We start from the raw sequence: 19,936 nt of genomic DNA on the forward strand, positions 1-19,936 counted from the left end.
CATCACCCCTCATAAGGCAAATACACATCAAACCACACTGAGATACCACCCCACACCGGTCAGAGTGGCTAAAGTGAACAAATCAGGAAACTACACATGCTGGCAAGGGAGTGGAGAAACGGAACCCTCTTGCACTGTTGGTGGAAATGCAAAGTGGGGCAGCCGCTCTGGAAAATTGTGGAGGTTCCTCAAAAACTTAAACATAGAACTACCCTATGACCCAGCAGTAACACTTCTAGGAATTTACCCGAGGGATACAGGAGTGCTGATGCTGGGGGCACATGACCCCAATGTTTCTAGCAACGCTTTCAACAATAGCCAAAATATGGAAAGAGCCTACATGTCCATCAACTGATGAATGGATAAAGAAGATGTGATTTATATATACAATGGAATACCACTTGGCAATGAGAAGAATGAAATCTGGCCATTTGCAGCAACATGAATGCAACTGGATGCATTACGCTAAGTGAAATCAGTCAGTCAAAGAAGGACAGATCTCCTACGTTATCACTCATATGTGGATCTTGAGAAACTGAACAGAAGTCCGTGGGGGAAGGCAAGGGCAAAAACAATAGTTACAAACAGAGAGAGAGGGAGGCAAACCACAAGAGACTCTGAAATACAGAGAACAAACTGAGGATGGATGGCAGGGGTGTGGGAGAGGGGAAAATGGGTGATGGGCATTGAGGATGGCCCTTGTTGGGATGAGCACTGGGTGTTTTATGTTAGCCAATTGGAAAATAAACTATATTAAAATAATAAAATAAAATAAAATAAAAAACAAAGACAATAGGTGATTCCAAATGATAGAGAATTTATTAAGAGATACAGGTGAGACTCCCCGCGTCTAGGGAGACATTGAAAGGGAACATAACAGGCAGCAAGAGGCATACAAGCTTCTTGAGTACACCGAGAAAGAAAACATACCCGTGTGGGCTTTCAGTAGTTTCCACGAGTTACAGGTCATTCCTGAGGAGTTGTTTCACTGACGTATTTAGAGGGACAGGATAAAGTTCTTGACTATGGAGACCAAACAGAGATCCTAACTCTGTATCAGGATGGGTGAAGCTGGCACATGACCCAGAGGAAGGAAAGAAGAAGCGAATCAGGGAGAAGCGGTCCACACTTCATCAGGCTGATTCACAAGATGGTAGACAGGCGGAAGAATAACCGAGATGTTGGGGATTGCGGGCTGGCTTTCCGCAACGCTTGGCAGTGACCGATTCCCAAGTGGCAAGTCAGACGGTGGTTCTTGGCGAGGCAATCAGCAGCAGGAAGGCTGGCAGCAGGATCCAGAGCCCTGGGCTAGGCACCCAGGCAGGCAGCAGCAGGTGGGGTGGTAGCAGGTTCTCGTGCAGTACACGGGGGTACAGCAAACTGGCTGGCAGCAGTGGGACCCACAGCCGCTGGACCCACAGCCGCTGGACCCACAACAGCTGGGCTGGCAGCAGGTGGTCCGGCAGCAGGTGGTTTGACAGCAAGTTGGGCGGCAGCAAGGCTGGCAGCAGCTGGACCCACAGCCGCTAGACCCACCGCAGTTGTGTCCACAGCTGCTGGACCCACAGCAGCTGGACCCACAACAGCTGGGCTGGCAGCAGGTGGTCCTGCAGCAGGTGGTTTGACAGCAAGTTGGGCGGCAGCAAGGCTGGCAGCAGCTGGACCCACAGCCGCTAGACCCACCGCAGTTGTGTCCACAGCCGCTGGACCCACAGCAGCTGGGCTGGCAGCATGTGGTCCTACAGCAGGTGGTCCGGCAGCAGGTCGTGTGACAAGTTGGACAGCAGCAAGGCTGGCAGCAGCTGGACCCACAGCCGCTGGACCCACAGCATGTGGGCTGGCAGCAGGTGGTCCGGCAGCAGGTGGTCCTGCAGCACGTAGGCTGGCAGCAAGAGGAGCAGCACGAGTGGGTCATGGTGTCAGGAGTGGAGGGTGGGCAGGTCTTGTCCAGAGGTGAGGTTGTCAGATTCTGGTGCCTCCTCCGGTTCTGGGGCTTTTATGTGCTGCACCCCCGAGGTTTAGACCAATGGGAAGGACTTTCCTTGTTGGTGTTTACATCGTTTTCCATAGTCACTGGGGGCAATCATAAATGAGGAAGTTGTTTCCTAAATGTTAGGAATCGTTACAAATAAGTGTTTAATGGTTTCTTATTTGAGAATAACTCGCAGAAACATTTTCAGGTGAAAGGGAGGTGGTCACAACAGCAGCATCATTCTCACTTCAATGACCATTGCATCATGTGATCTAGTTCCTGCTAGTTAGGGTTAGAGCAGTGGTCCCTCCCCAGCTTTTATCTTTAGGTTGTATGTGGATTGGGAGTATCCTTGAGGTGATGGGCATGATGCTGGTATGTTCACAGGGACAAATTTAGTAGCTGCATGAGCCCAGGTCTGTTTCCCCACAAAAACCTGATTCAAGCCTCCCACAGGCAAATCTGTCTCCCATAGCACCCTACTCAACTTGTATCCCAGTTCAACCAAAGTCTCTTGGGTAAAGGATGTCTGGCATCATCTCTTCCATGTGGCAAGACAGAACCAAAGCAGGTGGGTAGATGCAGCAGCACTACACTGGGACTAAGCAAGCATCAGTAAGTGTGAGTCCTTTTTGACCAGTACTCCTAATTTACCTAGATTGAATGCTTTCACAGGATGTGGGACTTTCAGGTGTTATAAGTGGGGCAGTATGGGCAAACCAGGGTGAATTGGTGACTTAGTCCTTACCTTGTTAGCTAGCCTTGTCAGTGTCTTCACGTAGCTGATTACACTTTTATGTACATTTGCTCTCTTTCCTTCCTTCCTTCTTTCCTTCCTTCTTTCTCTTTCTCTTTCCCTTCCCTTCCCTTCCCTTCCCTTCCCTTCCCTTCCCTTCCCTTCCCTTCCTCCTCCTCTCCTCTCCTCTCCTCTCCTTTGTTCTGAAGTTTCTTTCCTTTTCTTTTTCCTTTTCCTTTTCTTTTTTCTTTTCTTTTCTGTCTCCTTCCTTCATTTCTTCCTCTCTCCTTGCCTCCTTACTCCTCCTCCTCCCCTTCCCCTTCATCCTCCTCCATCTTATCTTTGTTTCATCCAGAAAATGTATCAGCTTATTAAGCAAATTAAGAAAATGTTGGAAAGAGTGATGAAAACCATAGATTGTCCAAGATGTATTGAATACACCAGCCATATATCTCAGAAATTTGTGTGTTTGGGACAATTTCTACCCACCAGATCTGCATCTCTGCCTATGGGCTCTTTTCATGGACAGCACAATGTCATACTACCTGTGTGTGCCACACTAAGAAAATACTCAACTCTTGCTTCTGGAGATTTGGTTTATAAAGACTCCAGCTCTGGGGGCGCCTGGGTGGCTCAGTCAGTTAAGTGTCTGACTTCAGCTCATGTCATGATTTCATGGCTCGTGGGTTCGAGTCCCACATCGGGTTCTGTTCTGACATCTCAGAGCCTGGAGCCTGCTTCAGATTCTGTGTCTTCCTCTCTCTCTCTACCCCTCCCCCACTTGCACCCTGTCTCTCTCTCTCAAAAAATAAACATTAAAAAAAAAAAGAACCAGCAGTAGGCAAGTTTGCCCTTGACAGTCTCTCCAGAGGATCCTGGATGCCTAAGCTCCAATGTTGGCATGTGTCCCAGACATGACCCTTTGTAGCTCATCAGAGGTCCTTCCACTGCTCCCAGGAGGTGATCCAGAGCATAGTCTCATATTCCTCTCAGAACTTGAATCAAGCCCCACATCTCTGAATGCTGAGGGAGCACCATTATTTCAGGACCAGAAGCACCAGCCTTCTGTCCATCATGACTCCTATGAATGCCCACGTTTTTTTCTCTTTCTTCTTTCTCACATTCTTCTCACTTCCCTGGAACAGGCATCTTTCTCCCATCAAATGCTTCATGGTTCCTTCACAAAAAAATGGAAGGTGTTCTGTTCCTTAGATGGTCCAAAGCTCATGGATTTCTCAAAGTCATACATGCCCATTGCATGGTCTCTCAGTCTCTGACATTGTTTTTCCTTAATTGTCTTGGTAACATTTTGATCATGATAACAAATTGCCTTACAGTTGGGAAGCATAATATGTTTGGCAGAAAACTAACTAATACCTTTTTACTCTGCCATTAGGTCCTGAGGACTAGTAAACCATACAAGAATGTGATTTCTTGCATGTGATTTTTGCTTCACATGCAAAAACAAGTATGTTCAGATGTGTCTCTTTCCCATGAGGACACCGCCTGCTCACCTATACCTGATGCAGAGGTGTGCTGAGGGCCTGGGCAGCGCCCAAGGCAACAAAGGGATCTTGTGTTCACAAGAGCTTTACAGGGCAGGTCCCGCTGCCCTCATATGTGGCTTCTGATGTCTGAATTGTAGAACACTGATGTCTACAACTTTGACCCAGAGTCACCTGCATATACAGGAAAACAATACTTATGTGGTCAAAGAAGACACTCAAATGAACATCTTGCTGGTGCTCAGACCCAGGGTGTTTTCTTTTTTTAATGTTTTTAATTTTTTTTTTAAATTTACACCCAAATTAGTTAGCATATAGTGCAACAATGATTTCAGGAGTAGATTCCTTAATGCTCCTTATCCATTTAGCCCATCCCATCTCCCACAACCCCTCCAGTAACCCTCTGTTTGTTCTTCATATTTAAGAGTCTCTTAAATTTTGTCCTCCTCCCTGTTTTTGTATTATTTTTGTTTCCCTTCCCTTATGTTCATCTGTTTTGTCTCTTAAAGTCCTCATATGAGTGAAGTCATATGATTTTTGTCTTTCTCTGACCAATTTCACTTAGCATAATACCCTCCAGTTCCATCCACATAGTTACAAATGGCAAGATTTCATTCTTTTTTATTGGCAAGTAATACTCCATTGTGTATGTATACCACATCTTCTTTATCCAGTCGTCCATCGATGGACATTTGGGCTCTTTCCATACTTTGGCTATTGTTGATAGTGCTGCTATAAACACTGGGATGCATTGTCCCTTCGAAACAGCACACCTATATCCCTGGGATAAATGCCTAGTAGGGCAATTGCTGGGTCATAGGGTAGTTCTATTTTTAAGTTGTTGAGGAATCTCTATACTGTTTTCCAGAGTGGCTGCACCAGCTTGCATTCCCACCAGCAGTGCAAAAGGGTACCTCTTTCTCCGCATCCTCGCCAACATCTGTTTTTGGCTAAGTTGTTAATGTTAGCCGTTCTGACAGGTGTGAGGTGGTATCTCATGGTGGTTTTGATTTGTATTTCCCTGATGGTGAGTGATGTTGAGCATTTTTTCATGTGTCAGTTGGCCATCTGAATGTCTTCTTTGGGGAAATGTCTATTCATGTCTTTTGCCCATTTCTTCACTGGATTATTTGTTTTGGGGGTGTTGAGTTTGATAAGTTCTTTATAGATTTTAGATACTAACCCTTTATTTGATATGTCATTTGCAAATATCTTCTCCCATTCCATGGGTTGCCTTTTAGTTTTGCTGATTGTTTCCTTTGCTGTGCAGAAGCTTATTTTGATGAGGTCCCAGTAGTTCATTTTTGCTTTTGTTTCCCTTGCCTCCAGAGACGTGTTGAGTAAGAAGTTGCTGTAGCCAAGATCAAAGAGGTTTTTGCCTGCTTTCTCCTCAAGGATTTTGATGGTTTCCTGTCTTACATTTAGGTCTTTCATCCATTTTGAGTTTATTTTTGTACGATGTACGATGTAAGAAAGTGGTCCACGTTCATTTTTTCTGCATGTTGCTATCCAGTTTTCCCAACACCACTTGCTGAAGAGACTGTCTTTATTCCACTGGATATTCTTTCCTGCTTTGTCAAAGATTAGTTGGCTATACGTTTGTGGCTCCATTTCTGGATTCTCCATTCTGTTCTATTGATCTGAATGTCTGTTCTTGTGCCAGTACCATACTGTTTTGATGATTACAGCTTTGTAGTATAGCTTGAAGTCTGGGATTGTGATGCCCCCTGCTTTGGTTTTCTTTTTCAAGATTGCTTTGACTTTTCAGGGTCTTTTCTGGTTCCATACAAATTTGAGGATTACTTGTTCTAGCTCTGTGAAGAATGCTGGTGTTATTTTGATAGGGATTGCATTGAATATGTAGATTGCTTTGGGTAGTATAGACATTTTAACAATATTTGTTCTTCCTACCCAGGAGCATGGAATCTTTTTCCATTTTTTTGTGTCTTCTTCAATTTCTTTCATAACATTTATATAGTTTTCATTGTATAGATTTTTCACCTCTTTGGTTAGATTTATTCCTAGGTATTTTATGGTTTTGGGGGCAATTTTAAATGGGATCGATTCCTTGATTTCTCTTTCTGTTGCTTCATTGTTGGTGTATAGGAATGCAACCAATTTCTGTGCATTGATTTTATATCCAGCAACTTTGCTGAATTCATGAATCAGTTCTAACAGTTTTCTGGTGGAATCTTTTGGGTTTTCCATATAGAGTATCATGTCATCTGCAAAAAGTGAAAGTTTGGCTCCCTCCTGGCTGATTTGGATGCCTTTTATTCCTTTGTGTTGTCTGATTGCTGAGGCTAAGACTTCCAATACTATGTTGAATAACAGTGGTGAGAGTGGACATCCCTGTCGTGTTCCTGACCTTAGGGGGAAAGCTCTCAGATTTTCCCCATTGAGGATGATATTAGTGTTGGGTCATTCATATATGGCTTTTATGATTTCAAGGTATGATCCTTCTATCCCTACTTTCTTGAGGGTTTTTATCAAGAAAGGATGCTGTATTTTGTCAAATGCTTTCTCTGCATCTATTGAGAGGATCATATGGTTCTTGAACTTTCTTTTATGATGAACTTTGATATGATGAATCACATTAATTGTTTTACAGATATTGAACCAGCCCTGCATCCCAGGTATAAATCCCACTTGGTTGTGGTGAATAATTTTTTTAAGTATTGTTAGATTCAGTGGGCTAATATCTTGAGGATTTTTGCATCCATGTTCATCAGGTAAATTGGTCTATAGTTCTCCTTTTTAGTGAGGTTGGTTTTGGAATCAAGGTAATGCTGGTTTCATAGAACGGGTATGAAAGTTTTCCTTTCATTTCTATTTTTTGGAACAGCTTCAAGAGAATAAGTGTTAACTCTTCCTTAAATGTTTGGTAGAATTCCCCTGGAAAGCCATCTGGCCCTGGCCTCTTGTTTTTTGGGAGATTTTGATTATTAATTCAATTTCTTTACTGGTTATGGGTCTGTTCAAATTTTGTTTCTTCCTGTTTCAGTTTTGGTAGTGTATATGTTTCTAGTAATTTGTCCATTTCTTCCAGATTGCCCATTTTATTGGCATATAATTGCTCATAGTATTCTTTTATTAATGTTTTTATTTCTGCTTTGTTGGTTGTGATCTCTCCTCTTTAATTCATGATTTTATTTATTTGGGTCCTTTCCTTTTTCTTTTTGATCAAACTGGCTAGGGGTTTATCAATTTTGTTAATTCTTTCAAAGAACCAGCTTTTGGTTTCATTGATCTGTTCTACTGTTTTTTGATTGCTAAAGCATTAATTTGTGCTCTAATCTTTATTATTTCCTGTCTTCCTCTGGTTTTGGGTTTTATTTGCTGTTCTTTTTTCAGCACTTTAAAGTGTAAGGTTAGGTTGTGTATCTGAGACCTTTCTTCCTTCTTTAGGAAGGCGTGGATTGCTATATACTTTCCTCTTATGACCATCTTTGCTACATCCCAGAGGTTTTGGGTTGTGGTGTTATCATTTTCATTGGATTTCATATACTTTTTAATTTCCTCTTTAACTTCTTGGTTAGCCCATTCATTCTTTAGTAGGATGTTCTTTAGTCTCCAAGTATTTGTTACCTTTCCAAATCTTTTCTTGTGGTTGATTTCGAGTTTCATAGTGTTGTGGTCTGAAAATATGCACGGTATGATCTCGATCTTTTTGTGCTTGCTGAGGGATGATTTATGTCCCAGTATGTGGTCTATTCTGGAGAACATTCCATGTGCACTGGAGAAGAATGTATATTCCACTGCTTTAGGATGAAATGTTCTGAATATATCTGTTAAGTCCATTTGGTCCAGTGTGTCATTCAAAGCCATTGTTTCCTTGTTGATTTTCTGATTAGATGATGTGTCCATTGTTGTGAGTGGGGTGTTGAAGTCTCCTACTATTATGGTATTACTATCAATGAGTTTCCTTATGTTTGTGATTAATTGATTTATATATTTGGGTGCTTTCACATTTGGCGCATAAATGTTTACAATTGTTAGGTCTTCTTGGTGGATAGACCCCTTGATTATGATATAATGCCCTTCTGCATCTCTTGATACAGTCTTTATTTTAAAGTCTAGATTGTCTGATATAAGTATGGCTACTCCAGCTTTCTTTTGCATGATAGATGGTTCTCCATCCCCTTACTTTCAATCTAAAGGTGTCTTTAGGTCTAAAGTGGGTCTCTTGTAAACAGCATATAGATGGGTCTTGTTTTCTTATCCGTTCTGTTACCCTATGTCTTTTGATTGGAGCATTGAGTCCGTTGACTTTTAGAGTGAGTACTGAAAGATGTGAATTCATTGCCATTATGTTGCTTGTAGAGTTGGGGTTTCTGGTGGTGGTCTCTGGTCCTTTCTAATCTTTGTTGCCTTTGGTATTTATCTGTTTGTTTGTTTGTTTGTTTATTCATCTTTTCTCCCCTCAGAGAGTCCCCCTTAAAATTTCTTGCAGGGCTGGTTTAGTGGTCACAAACTCCTTTAATTTTTGTTTGTCTGGGAAACTTTTTATCTCTCCTTCTATTTTGAATGATAGCCTTGCTGGATAAAGAATTCTTGGCTGCATATTTTTCTGATTCAGCACATTGAATATATCCTGCCACTCCTTTCTGGCTTGCCAAGTTTCTGTGGACAGGTCTGCTGCAAACCTGATCTGTCTTCCCTTGTAGGTTAAGGACTTTTTTTTACCTTGCTGCTTTCATGACTCTCTCCTTGCCTGAGTATTTTGTGAATTTGACTATGATATGCCTTGTTGGTGGTCGGTTTTTGTTGAATCTAATGGGAGTCCTCTGTGCTTCCTGGATTTTGATGTCTGTGTCTTTCTCCAGGTTAAGAAAGTTTTCTGCTATGATTTGCTCACATAACCCTACTACCCCTATTTCTTTCTCTTCCTCTTCTGGCATCCCTGTGATTCTGATGTTCCTTTTTAATGAGACACTGATTTCTCTAATTCTTAAATCGTTCTCTTTTGCCTTAATCTCCCTCTTTTTTTTCTGCTTCACTATTCTTTGTAAGTTTGTTCTCTATATTGCTGATTCTCTGCTCTGCCTCATCCATCCTTGCTGCCGCAGCATCCATTCGAGATTGCAGCTCAGTTGTAGCATTTTTTACTTCATCCTGACTAGCTTTTACTCCTTGATCTCTGCAGAAAGGGATTCTAATCTATTTTCGACTCCAGCTAGTATTCTTATTATCATGATTCTAAATTCTGGTTCAGACATCTTGCTTGTATCTGTGTTGGTTAAGTCCCTGGCTGTCGTTTCTTCCAGCTGTTTCTTTTGGGGTGAATTCCTTCATTTCATCATTTTGAAGGGAGAAAAGCAATTAATGAGGTAGAAAAAATTAAAATGAAAATGAAAAAAATATTAAAATTAAACACACACACACACAAATCAAATAAATGATGGTAGATCCTAGATGTGTTTTGGTCTGGGTGTTGCAAGTGGCTTGATAAATTAAAGAAAAAAAAGGAGAAAAAAGAAAAAAAATAAATTGTTTGAAAATTTGAAAAAATGAATACACTGAGGTAGACTAAAATGAAATTATGGAAATAAAATATATTTTGAAAAACTTTACACAAAAGTAAAAACTATAGTAGAAAAAATTAAAGAAAAATATGTTTAATAAAAATTGAAAATAAAAATGAATTTTTTCTCTTTCTGTATTTAAGAAAAATAAAAGAAATGAAAAAGAGGGAAAAAAAAGAAAGAAAGAAAGTTGAATAGGTGGACCAGCTAACAGACTGAAATATGACTGAAATTACTTCATTTTTCTCTCGAAGTCAAATTATGAAGTACTTCATAGTCCATGAACTTAGCAGGCAGTGAGACTTGTGTTCTTGGAGAGCGAGGTTGGCCCAGTTGGGCGGGGCTTAGTGTAATGGCTCCGTTCTCCACTAGATGGCGCTGCTAGCCTACTGGGGTGGATTGTGGTGCTTGTAGGTACATATGCGCATGGGCGGGAGCAGTGAAAATGGTGTCACCCAGCTACCCAGTCTCTAGTATGGGAACTCTGTTCTCCCCAATCAGCAATCGCGGACCTGTCCTTCGTCTTTGGCTTCCGTCCACTCTCTGCTTCCACACCGTCTATGACTGAGCCCCAGACAGCACCTCCCTCCTGAGTTTTGTCTCAGATGCGGCTGCCTTCCCTGGCCCCCCACTTCTGAGGGACTGTGTCTTTGACCCTCTGCGGAGGATCTCACCGAGCAATGGCTGGGTGCCAGCTGCACCCAGGGATGCTTGCAGGACTGTGCTGCTGCCAATGCCCAGAGACCGGGGCCAGGTGCCAGCCCACCCCAGAAAAAGTTCATGAGACAGTGTAGCAGTACCACCTCAGGGATTATGGGAAATCACAACACACATCTGGCACCAGGCTTCACCCCCAATGACATCGTTCCAGCACCAGCGAATGTGGCCATTCTCTGGGGTCTGCTGGGCCCAGGTGGCCTCACAGCCTCTACCAAATGTCCTTCCAGCAGTGGAACCACTTCTCCCCATGTGGCCCAAGAATGTCCCAGACCCCACTCTGCTCCTGAGGATTCGCCCTTCACACCAGAGCACCTCCAGGTATTGAGCTGCAGAGTTTCAGACTCTGCACTCCCCTGTTTACAGTCTTAATGGAATTTAAACCCTCTTCTTTCTCCTTTCTCCCTGTTTAGTTCAGTCCTTGCAGCTGTTTCCACTTTTCCGCTTTCTCTCCAGCTGCTTTTGGGGAGGGGTGCTTTTCCCGTATCCACACACCCCCTGCTGTCTCCATCCTCTCTCCACATGCAAAAGCAGCTCCCTGCCCTCCAAGGCTTCTCTCTCCTCAGGTTCACCTCTCCACACCATGTACCTGCTGAGTTCTGTGGTTCAGGTTGTGCATATTGTTGTGTTAATCCTCAGATCAGTTTTCTAGGTGTGCAGGATGGTTTAGTGTTGGTCTGGCTGTATTTCATGGATGCGAGACACACAAAAAACTTCCATGCTGTTCCACCATCTTGGCTTCTCCACCCAGGGTGTTTTCTAACACGACTGGAGATATGAATGTAAGTGCACTTCAGAAAGGGAAGGAGATGTAGTCTGGGATCTGAGTCTGTCCATGTCAGCTACGACATTCTGCTGTGAACTTTCCTTATCCAAAAGTGGAGATAATAATTTGTGGAAGACTGTATGAGGCTCCAAATGGACATTACATTTGATAGGCAACTTGTGTATAAATTCTCACATTGGGAGCACTGGACAAAAAAAAAAAAGAGAGACAAAATGAGATTCAGAATAGAACAGGATTTATTAAGAAATGTAAGTAAGACTTTCTGCATCTAGGGAGATATTCAAAGTGATCATGACAGGTAGAAAGCATCATAGGAGGACTGAAATATAAAAATGATATGAAGTCTTTCATTATTTGGTGACACCCATGTATGAGTCATAAGGATTTGTTTCTTTATCTAGATACTTAGAGGGACAGGATGAAGACCTGAGTCAAAGACCTGGAGTCAAAGCAGAGATCATGGCTCCATAGCAGGATACATGAAGCAGGATACAGGGCATGTGATTCACAGGACATAAGGAAGAATATAATTTTAAAAAAGTGGTCCATACTTCATCAATCTGATTCACAAGCTCTTAAATAGGCAGATGAATAACAAAGAAGGCTTGCAGCAGCTGGACACAGCAAGGGCAGCAGCATGTGGTCCTACAGCAAGTGGACTGACAGCATATTGGGCAGTAATCAGGCTAGCAGCGGCTGGATCCACAGTCCTGGGCTAGGCACCCAGGCAGGCAGCAGCAGCAGGTGGGGTGGTAGCAGGTTCTCATGCAGTACACGGGGGTTCAGCAACCTGGCTGGCAGCAGTGGGACCCACAGCAGTTTTGTCCACAGCCGCTGGACCCACAGCCGCTGGACCCACAACAGCTGGGCTGGCAGCAGGTGGTCCGGCAGCAGGTGGTGTGACAGCAAGTTGGGCAGCAGCAAGGCTGGCAGCAGCTCGACCCACAGCCGCTAGACCCACCGCAGTTGTGTCCACAGCCGCTGGACCCACAGCAGCTGGGCTGGCAGCAGGTGGTCCGGCAGCAGGTGGTGTGACAGCAAACTGGGCAGCAGCAAGGCTGGCAGCAGCCTGAACCACAGCCGCTAGACCCACCGCCGTTGTGTCCACAGCCGCTACACCCACAGCAGCTGGGCTGGCAGCAGGTGGTCCGGCAGCAGGTGGTGTGACAGCAAGTTGGGCGGCAGCAAGGCTGGCAGCAGCTGGACCCATAGCCGCTGGACCCACAGCCGCTGGGCTGGCAGCAGGTGGTCCGGCAGCAGGTGGTCCTGCAGCACGTAGGCTGGCAGCAAGAGGAGCAGCACGAGTGGGTCATGGTGTCGGGGGTGGAGGGTGGGCGGGTCCTGTCCGGAGGTGAGGTTTTCAGATTCTGGTGCCTCCTCCGGTTCTGGGGCTTTTATGCGCTGGACCCCCGAAGTTTAGACCAATGGGCAGGACTTTCCTTGTTGGTGTTTACATTGCTTTCCATAGTCACTAGAGGAATTGTAAAAAAGGAAGTTGTTTCCTAAATATTATGAATTTTTACAAAATAAGTGTTTAATATGTGTTCTATTTGAGAATAACTCATAGAAACATTTTCAGATGAAAGAAAGTTATTCACATCATCAACATTGGTCTTGCTTCAGTGATCATCACAGCATGTGATCAAGTTCTCACTGAGCTGGGTAAGATCAGCACAGTTGTCCTTCTCCAGGTTTGGTCCTTATGTTGTACGTAGAATGGGAATATCTCTGGGTTGAGGGGCATGATGCTGACCTGTTTACACAGATGAACTGAATCATGCATAAGCCCAAGTCTGTTTCCCCCACAGAGCCTGATTAAAGACTCCCATAAGCTTCTGTCTGTTGTAGTACCCTCTGCTACCTACATATCCCAATCCAAGGATCTTTGGGTACAGGATGTCTGGCATAATATCTTCCATATGGGAAGGCAAAACCAAAGCAGGTGGGTAGAAGCAGCAGCAGTACACTGGGACTAAGCAAGCATCAGTCAGTTATCCTGAGTAATAAATGGTCCTGATATACTCAGAACTGAGGGCTTTCCCAGCACGTGGAATTTCATTGATATAACTGGGGTGGTTCGGGGAAAGCAGGATAAGTTCATGACTTAATCCTAATTCATTTTTTGCATAGTCATTGACCTCATATAACTCATTATATATTTTTTTCTCCTATTTTCTTTTAATTGAAGGAGTAGTCTAGGTAAGATGGCACCTAAGGTATTTGTGAGTTCTAAAATGTGCAAATGTTTTTAGAGCTTAATATTCATCTTATTTATTTTTTATTTATTTAAGTCCAAGTTAGTTATATAGTGTAATACTGGTTTTAGGAGTAGAATTTAGTGATTTGTCACTTACATATTACATCCAGTGCTCATCCCAACAAGTGCCCTGATAAATGGGTCATGGACATTAACATTAATTTTAAAAAGTACTTCAATTGAGATGCCTGGGTGGCTCAGTTAGTTAAACAACTGACTCTTGATATCAGGTTGGGTCGTGATCTCTCTGTTGTGATCTCTCTGTCGTGATCTTGTGGTCATGAGTTGAGCCCCATGTCGGGCTCTGCTCTGAGCATGGAGCCTGCTTTGGATTCTCTCTCTCCCTCTCTCTCTTTCTCTGCCCATCCCCTGCTCATACTCTTTCTCTCTCTCTCAAAATAAATAAACATTAAAAAAAAATTTAAGTTCTTCAATTTTTAAATTATAATGCATTAAAGTTAATCATTTTAAATATGATAGAATATCACCAAATGAACATCCATGTCACTAATACCAGGTTAGCAAATAGAATTTTACTTCATCCCCTTCAAATTATATCCTTCATCATACCCAAAGGTAGGTTATCGTTCTATTGACTCACACATTGTATATGTTAATAGTCACTTCAAATGTTTTTAGATTTTTTTTATAAAGGAAATATAGAATTGGCTACTTTTACTTTATATTATGAATGTGAGATTTATATAGGAAATTCCTTCAATTCTGTTTCTTTATAATTTTCCAATGAATAAATATGATATAATGTATTTGCTTATCTACCATTGATATATATTGTGGTACATATATATGTATATTTATACCATTGATATATATTGTGATATATATTGTTGCACCTGGGAACTATCAAAAATATTACAAATATTAAAATGTTCTATTAATTCTATTGTATGAGTCTTATGATATATATTCATTATTTTTTATTATTTTAAAGTTTTATTTATTTAAATTCAAGTCAGGTAACATACAGTGTACTGTTGGTTTCAGGAGTAGAACCAGTGATTTGTAACTTACAATATAACACCCAGTGTTCATCCCAACAAGTCCTCTCCTTGAGACCCATCACCCATTCAGCCCATCCCCCTACCCACCTCCCCTCCAGCAACCCTCAGTTTGTTCTCTGTGTTTAAGAGTCTCTTATGGTTTGTTTCCCTCTCTGTTTTTATCTTATTTTTCCTTTCTCTCCCCTATGTTCATCTGTTGTGTTTCTTAAATTCCACATATGAATGAAATCATATATTTGTCTTTCTCTGACTTATTTCACTTAGCATAAGTGAAGTTCCATCCACATTGTTGCAAATGGCAAGATTTCATTTGTTGATTGCTGAGTAGTATTCCATTGTATATATGTATACAATATATACATATATGTATAGATATGTATATAGATATGTGTATATATGTATAGATATGTATATATCTATGTATGTATCTATATCTATATCTATGTCTATATCTATCTATCTATCTATATAATCCATTCATCAATTGATGGAGATTTGGGCTCTTTTCATAATCTGGCTATTTTTTTTAAGTTTATATGAGAGAGAGAAAGGGAGAGAGGGAGAGAGACTCCTAAGCAGGCTCTAACTATCAGTGTGTGAAGCCCAACGCAGGGCTTGAACTCATGAACCATGAGATCATGACCTGAGCTGAAATCGAGTCAGATGCTTAACCAACTGAGCCACACAGGTGCCTCCATAATTTGGCTATTGTTGATATCGCTGCTATAAACACTGGGGTGCATGTGCCCCTTCATTTTTTAATCCTTTGGATAATTACCTAGTAGTGCAATCACTGGGTCGTAGGATAGTTCTATTTTTAATTTTTTGAGGAAACTCTATACAATTTTCCAGAGAGGCTGCACCACTTTGCATTCCCACAAACAGTGCAAAAAGGGTTCCCCTTTCTCTGCACCCTTGCCAACATCTGTTGTTTCCTGAGTTGTTCATTTCAACCATTCTGTCATGCTTGAGGTGGTATTGTGGTTTTGATTTGTATTTCTCTGATGATGAGTGATGTTGAGCATCTTTTCATGTGTCTGTTAGCCATCTGGATGTCTTCCTAGGAAAAGTGTCTTTTCATGCCTTCTGCCCATTTCTTCACTGGATTATTTGTTTCTGGGGTGTTCAGTTTGAAAAGATCTTTATAGATTTTGGCTATTAACCCTTTATCTGGTATGTCATTTGCAAATATCTTTTCCCATTCTGTTGGTTGCCTTTTAGTTTTGTTAATTGTTTTCTTCACTGGGAAGAAGCTTTTTTCTTAATGAGGTCCCAATAGCTCCTTTTTGCTTTTATTTCCCTTGCCTCTGGAGACATGTCAAGTAAGAAGTTGCTGCGGCTGAGGTCAAAGAAATTGTTGCCTGTTTTCTCCTGTAGGATTTTGATGGTTTCTGTCTCACATTTAGGCCTTTCATCCACTTTGAATTTATTTTTGTGTATGGTGTAACAAAGTGGTCCAGGTTCATTCTTCTGCATTTTGCTGTCCAGTTTTCCAATGAAACTAAAAGCTGGTTTTTTGAAATAATAAACAAAATTGATAAACTCCTACCCAGACTTCTCAAAAAGAAAAGAGGACCCAGATAGATAAAATCACAAATGAAAGAGGAAAGATCACAACCAACACCACAGATGTACAAACAATAATAAAAGAATATTATGGAAAACTATATGCCAACAAACTGGACAGTCTGAAAGAAATGGACAAATTCCTAGAAACTAACACCTACCAGAGCACAAACAGGAAGAAATAGAAAATTTTAACAGGGCCATAACCAGAAAATAAATTGAATTAGTTATCAAAACTCTCCCAACAAATAAGAGTCCTCAGCCAGTGGCTTCCCAGGAGAATTCTACCAGACATTTAAAGCAGAGTTAATACCTATTCTTCTCAAACTGTTCCAAAAAGTAGAAATGGAAATAAAGCTTCCGAACTTATTATGAAGCATTACCTTGATTCCAAAACCAATCAAAGACTCCACTAAAAAGGAGAATTATAGGCCAATATCTCTGATGAACCAGGATGCAAAAATTCTCAACAAAATACTAGTAAATCGAATTCAACAGTACATTAAAATAATATTCACTGTGATCAAGCAGGATTTATTCCTGGGCTGCAGGACTGGTTCAATATTTGCAAATCAATCAATGTGATACACCACAATAAAAGAAAGGATAAGAACCATATGATCTTTTCAACAGACGCAGAAAAAGCATTTGACAAAATACAACATCCTTTCTTGATAAAAATCCCTCAAGAAAATAGGGATAGAAGAAACATGCCCTAACATCATAAAAGCCCATATATGATAGGCCCACAACTAATATCTTCAATGGGGAAAGACTGTTCCTCCTAAGGTCAGGAACACAACAGGAATGTCTCACCACTTTGTTTAACATAGTGTTGGAAGTCCTAGCCACAACAATCAGACAACAAAGAGAAATAAAAGGCATACAAATTGGCAAAGAAGATGTCAAACTTTCACTCTTTGCTGATGACATGATACTCTACATGGAAACCCTGAAAGACTCCACAAAAAAAACCTGCTACAACTGATGCGTGAATTCAGCAAAGTCGCATGATATAAAATCAGCATACAGAAATTGGTTGCATTTCTATACACCAATTATGAATCTGCAGAAAGAGAAATCAAGGAATCTATCCCATTTACCATTGCATTATATATTCATTATATATGTACTTATTTATTTATTTACTTACATGTTTTTGTTGGAGAAACACCAACAGGTGAATTGCTTATGTTATTTCTCTATCAGAATGTTTATATTATAGGAGCACCTAAAAATACAAAGTGAATATTAATATACCTAAAGGGAGGAATATACAACAATACAATAATAGTAGAGATCTTTAATACCCTACTTTTACCAATGGGTAGAAGATCCAGACAGAAATCAGTACGGAAACATGGGCTTTAAACAATGTTACAACAGATGGAGTTAACAGACATATATAGAACATTCCATCCAAAAACAACAGAACACATATTCTTCTCAAGTGCACATGGAATATTATCCAGGAGAGATCATATATTAGACCACAAAGCAAGTCTTAATAAATTTAAGAATATTAAAATAAGGGACACGAGGGTGGCTCAGTTGGTTGGGCATCCTGACTCTTGGTTTCGTCTCAGATCATGATCTCACAGGTTGGTGAGTTGGAGCCTGCACTGACATGGGAAGCCTGCTTGGGATTCTCTCTTTCCCTTCTCTACCCTTCCCTTACTCATGCTGTCTCTGGCTCTCTCAAAATCAATAAATACAACTTAAACATTTTATTAAAAAAGAATATTAAAATCATAGCAAGCATATTTTATGACAAGAGTCAAAACTGTATAAATCAATTAGAAAAAGAACACTGCAAAATTCACAAATATGTGGAAACTAAGCAACATGCAGTGTACAACCAATGGGTCAAAGAAGGATTCAAAACAGAAATCAAAAACTACCCTGAGATAAATGAAAACTGAAATACAATGGACCAAAAGTTCCACGATGCAGCAAAAGCAGTTCTTAGAGGAAGTTAATAGTGATAAATGCCTACATCAAGAAACAAGAAAAAATCTCAAATAAACAACCAATTTTACACCTCAAAGAACTTTAAAAATGAACAACAACAAAAACCAAAGTTACAATAAAGAAGGAAATAACAAAGATCAGAGAAGAAATAAAGGACACTTCCCATCTAACTATGCCCAAAGGAACATAGCAAGCAAAGGACAATTGTTCTGACCTTTGCTAAGCCAGCAGAAAGTATCACATGACCACATCATGTCAAATGACCAGAAATGTAGCTGGTGTTGATTCCTGACTTTCTCATTTCTGAAAAAGGTTCTTATGTAGTATTCTCAATTAAGAAAGTGACAAAGACTAAATTATTGAAGCCTCAAAACACTTTAAAGGAACAACTTCCTCCTTGACAATTCTCCAGTTACTACAAAAACAAAAAAACCAAAACATGTAAACAACACGGAAAGTCCTGTTCATTGGTCTGAACTTTGGAGACGCCAGTGCATAAAAATCCCAAAACAGGAGGAAACATCAAAATCTGAGAAACTCACCTCTGAACAGGAATCCATACTCCACACCTGACACCATGACCCACTCGTGTTGCTCCCCTTGCTGCCAGCCTACATGCTGCAGGACCACCTGCTGCCAGCCCACATGCTGTGGGTCCAGCTTCTGCCAGCCTTGCTGTTGTGGGTCGAGCTGCTGCCAGCCTTGCTGCTGCCCAACTTGCTGTCATACCACCTGCTGCAGGACCAGCTGCTGCCAGCCCAGCTGCTGTGGGTCCAGCGGCTGTGCACAAAACTGCTGTGGGTCTAGCGGCTGTGGGTCCAGCTGCTGCCAGCCTTCCTGCTGCTGATTGTCTTACCAAACACCATCTGCACATAACACCCTCCTGTTAACTGGCTTGCCATTTGGGGGCCAAATTTCCTTCCTAGATTTTGGTGAAAGCCAGCGTGCAATCGCCAACATTTTTGTTTCTCATATATGTTTATAAGCTTGTGAATCAGCTTGATGCTGTGCAAAGGACTTCCTCCAAGTCTCTCTCTCCATGTATGTGGCTCATGTGCAGCTTCAGAAATTCTTGGTACTAAGTTATGACCTTGGCTTTGATTCTGAAGTCAGGGTCACCTGCTCCCTCAAAGTAACTTAAGAAAACAAGTTTTCATGTTTTTTTCATAGATTCCTGCAACTGATTAATAAACTTCATAATCATATTTTCAATGTACTTATGATTATTTCTCCTACTTTCATTTTTTTATAATCGTTTGAGTCATCTCGTTAGATGCAAGTGTTTTACCTGGCTTATATGCCTCTTAATAAAGTCTATACCCTAATTCTCCCCATATTGCTTTGTTTTACTGTATTGATATCAGAACTTTGTATACATATTGGGTACCATGTGTATCATCAAACATGAGCTACACAACAGCCTAACATGAATAGTATTCCACATTTTAGGTGAGAATATTTCACTGTGTAATTTCATATAGCCAATAATGGACAGACTCAGATTCAGGACTGGATATTTTTTTTTTCCTGCTCAAAGGCAACTACTTTTACATGTCAGTAAAAGTAGCAACAATATTTAGTACTGAAGACTAGTAAGCTGTGCAAATGAATTTCTCCTTTAACAATGGAGGAAATAACCCCTCATATATGCAGATAACATCTGTTCAAAAATCAGTTTCTCACAACTCAGCAAGCAGCAGATACATGTGAGGACAGGTAGGACTGCATTTTGGAGCTGTCAAGAAAACAGGGAGCCTTTCCCATCTCCATATGTTCAGCCACACGTGCAATTTGTCCCCATGAAATCTTGTTAGGATCCATTGTGTCCTCACAATAGAGTCTCATCTAAACTGACTAATATCTTTGTTTCGTGCAAAT

At 41.2% G+C, this 19,936-nt stretch overlaps 2 protein-coding genes across 4 annotated transcripts; both read right to left on the reverse strand.

Moving 5' to 3' along the window:
- Nucleotides 1–1,253: 1,253 nt before the first annotated feature.
- LOC102949421 (keratin-associated protein 9-9-like) lies at nucleotides 1,254–1,915 on the reverse strand. Of its 3 annotated transcripts, none has more exons than XM_042965610.1 (2): nucleotides 1,833–1,915; nucleotides 1,254–1,766 (listed from the first exon to the last, which is right to left on the reverse strand). In XM_042965610.1, the coding sequence occupies exons 1-2, from the start codon at nucleotides 1,913–1,915 to the stop codon at nucleotides 1,268–1,270; spliced, it is 582 nt and encodes a 193-aa protein (XP_042821544.1). In that variant the 3' UTR covers nucleotides 1,254–1,267. The 3 variants fall into 3 exon arrangements, with proteins under 3 accessions (XP_042821544.1, XP_042821542.1, XP_042821541.1); XM_042965608.1 differs by having other exon boundaries at nucleotides 1,254–1,658; nucleotides 1,710–1,915; XM_042965607.1 differs by having other exon boundaries at nucleotides 1,254–1,915.
- A 10,102-nt stretch (nucleotides 1,916–12,017) lies between these two features.
- Nucleotides 12,018–12,617, reverse strand: LOC122233455 (keratin-associated protein 9-1-like). Its single transcript, XM_042965634.1, has one exon. It carries the CDS (start codon nucleotides 12,553–12,555, stop codon nucleotides 12,025–12,027), a length of 531 nt encoding a protein of 176 aa, XP_042821568.1. The 5' UTR covers nucleotides 12,556–12,617; the 3' UTR covers nucleotides 12,018–12,024.
- Between the last annotated feature and the right edge of the window lie 7,319 nt (nucleotides 12,618–19,936).

Source organism: Panthera tigris, chromosome E1, assembly GCF_018350195.1.
Source record: "Panthera tigris isolate Pti1 chromosome E1, P.tigris_Pti1_mat1.1, whole genome shotgun sequence".
Lineage (NCBI taxonomy): Eukaryota > Metazoa > Chordata > Mammalia > Carnivora > Felidae > Panthera > Panthera tigris.

Bases quoted from the DNA above. Each gene is read 5' to 3' on its own strand.
- LOC102949421 (XM_042965607.1), bottom strand. From the start codon at position 1,915: ATGACCCACTCGTGCTGCTCCTCTTGCTGCCAGCCTACGTGCTGCAGG.
- LOC122233455 (XM_042965634.1), bottom strand. From the start codon at position 12,555: ATGACCCACTCGTGCTGCTCCTCTTGCTGCCAGCCTACGTGCTGCAGG.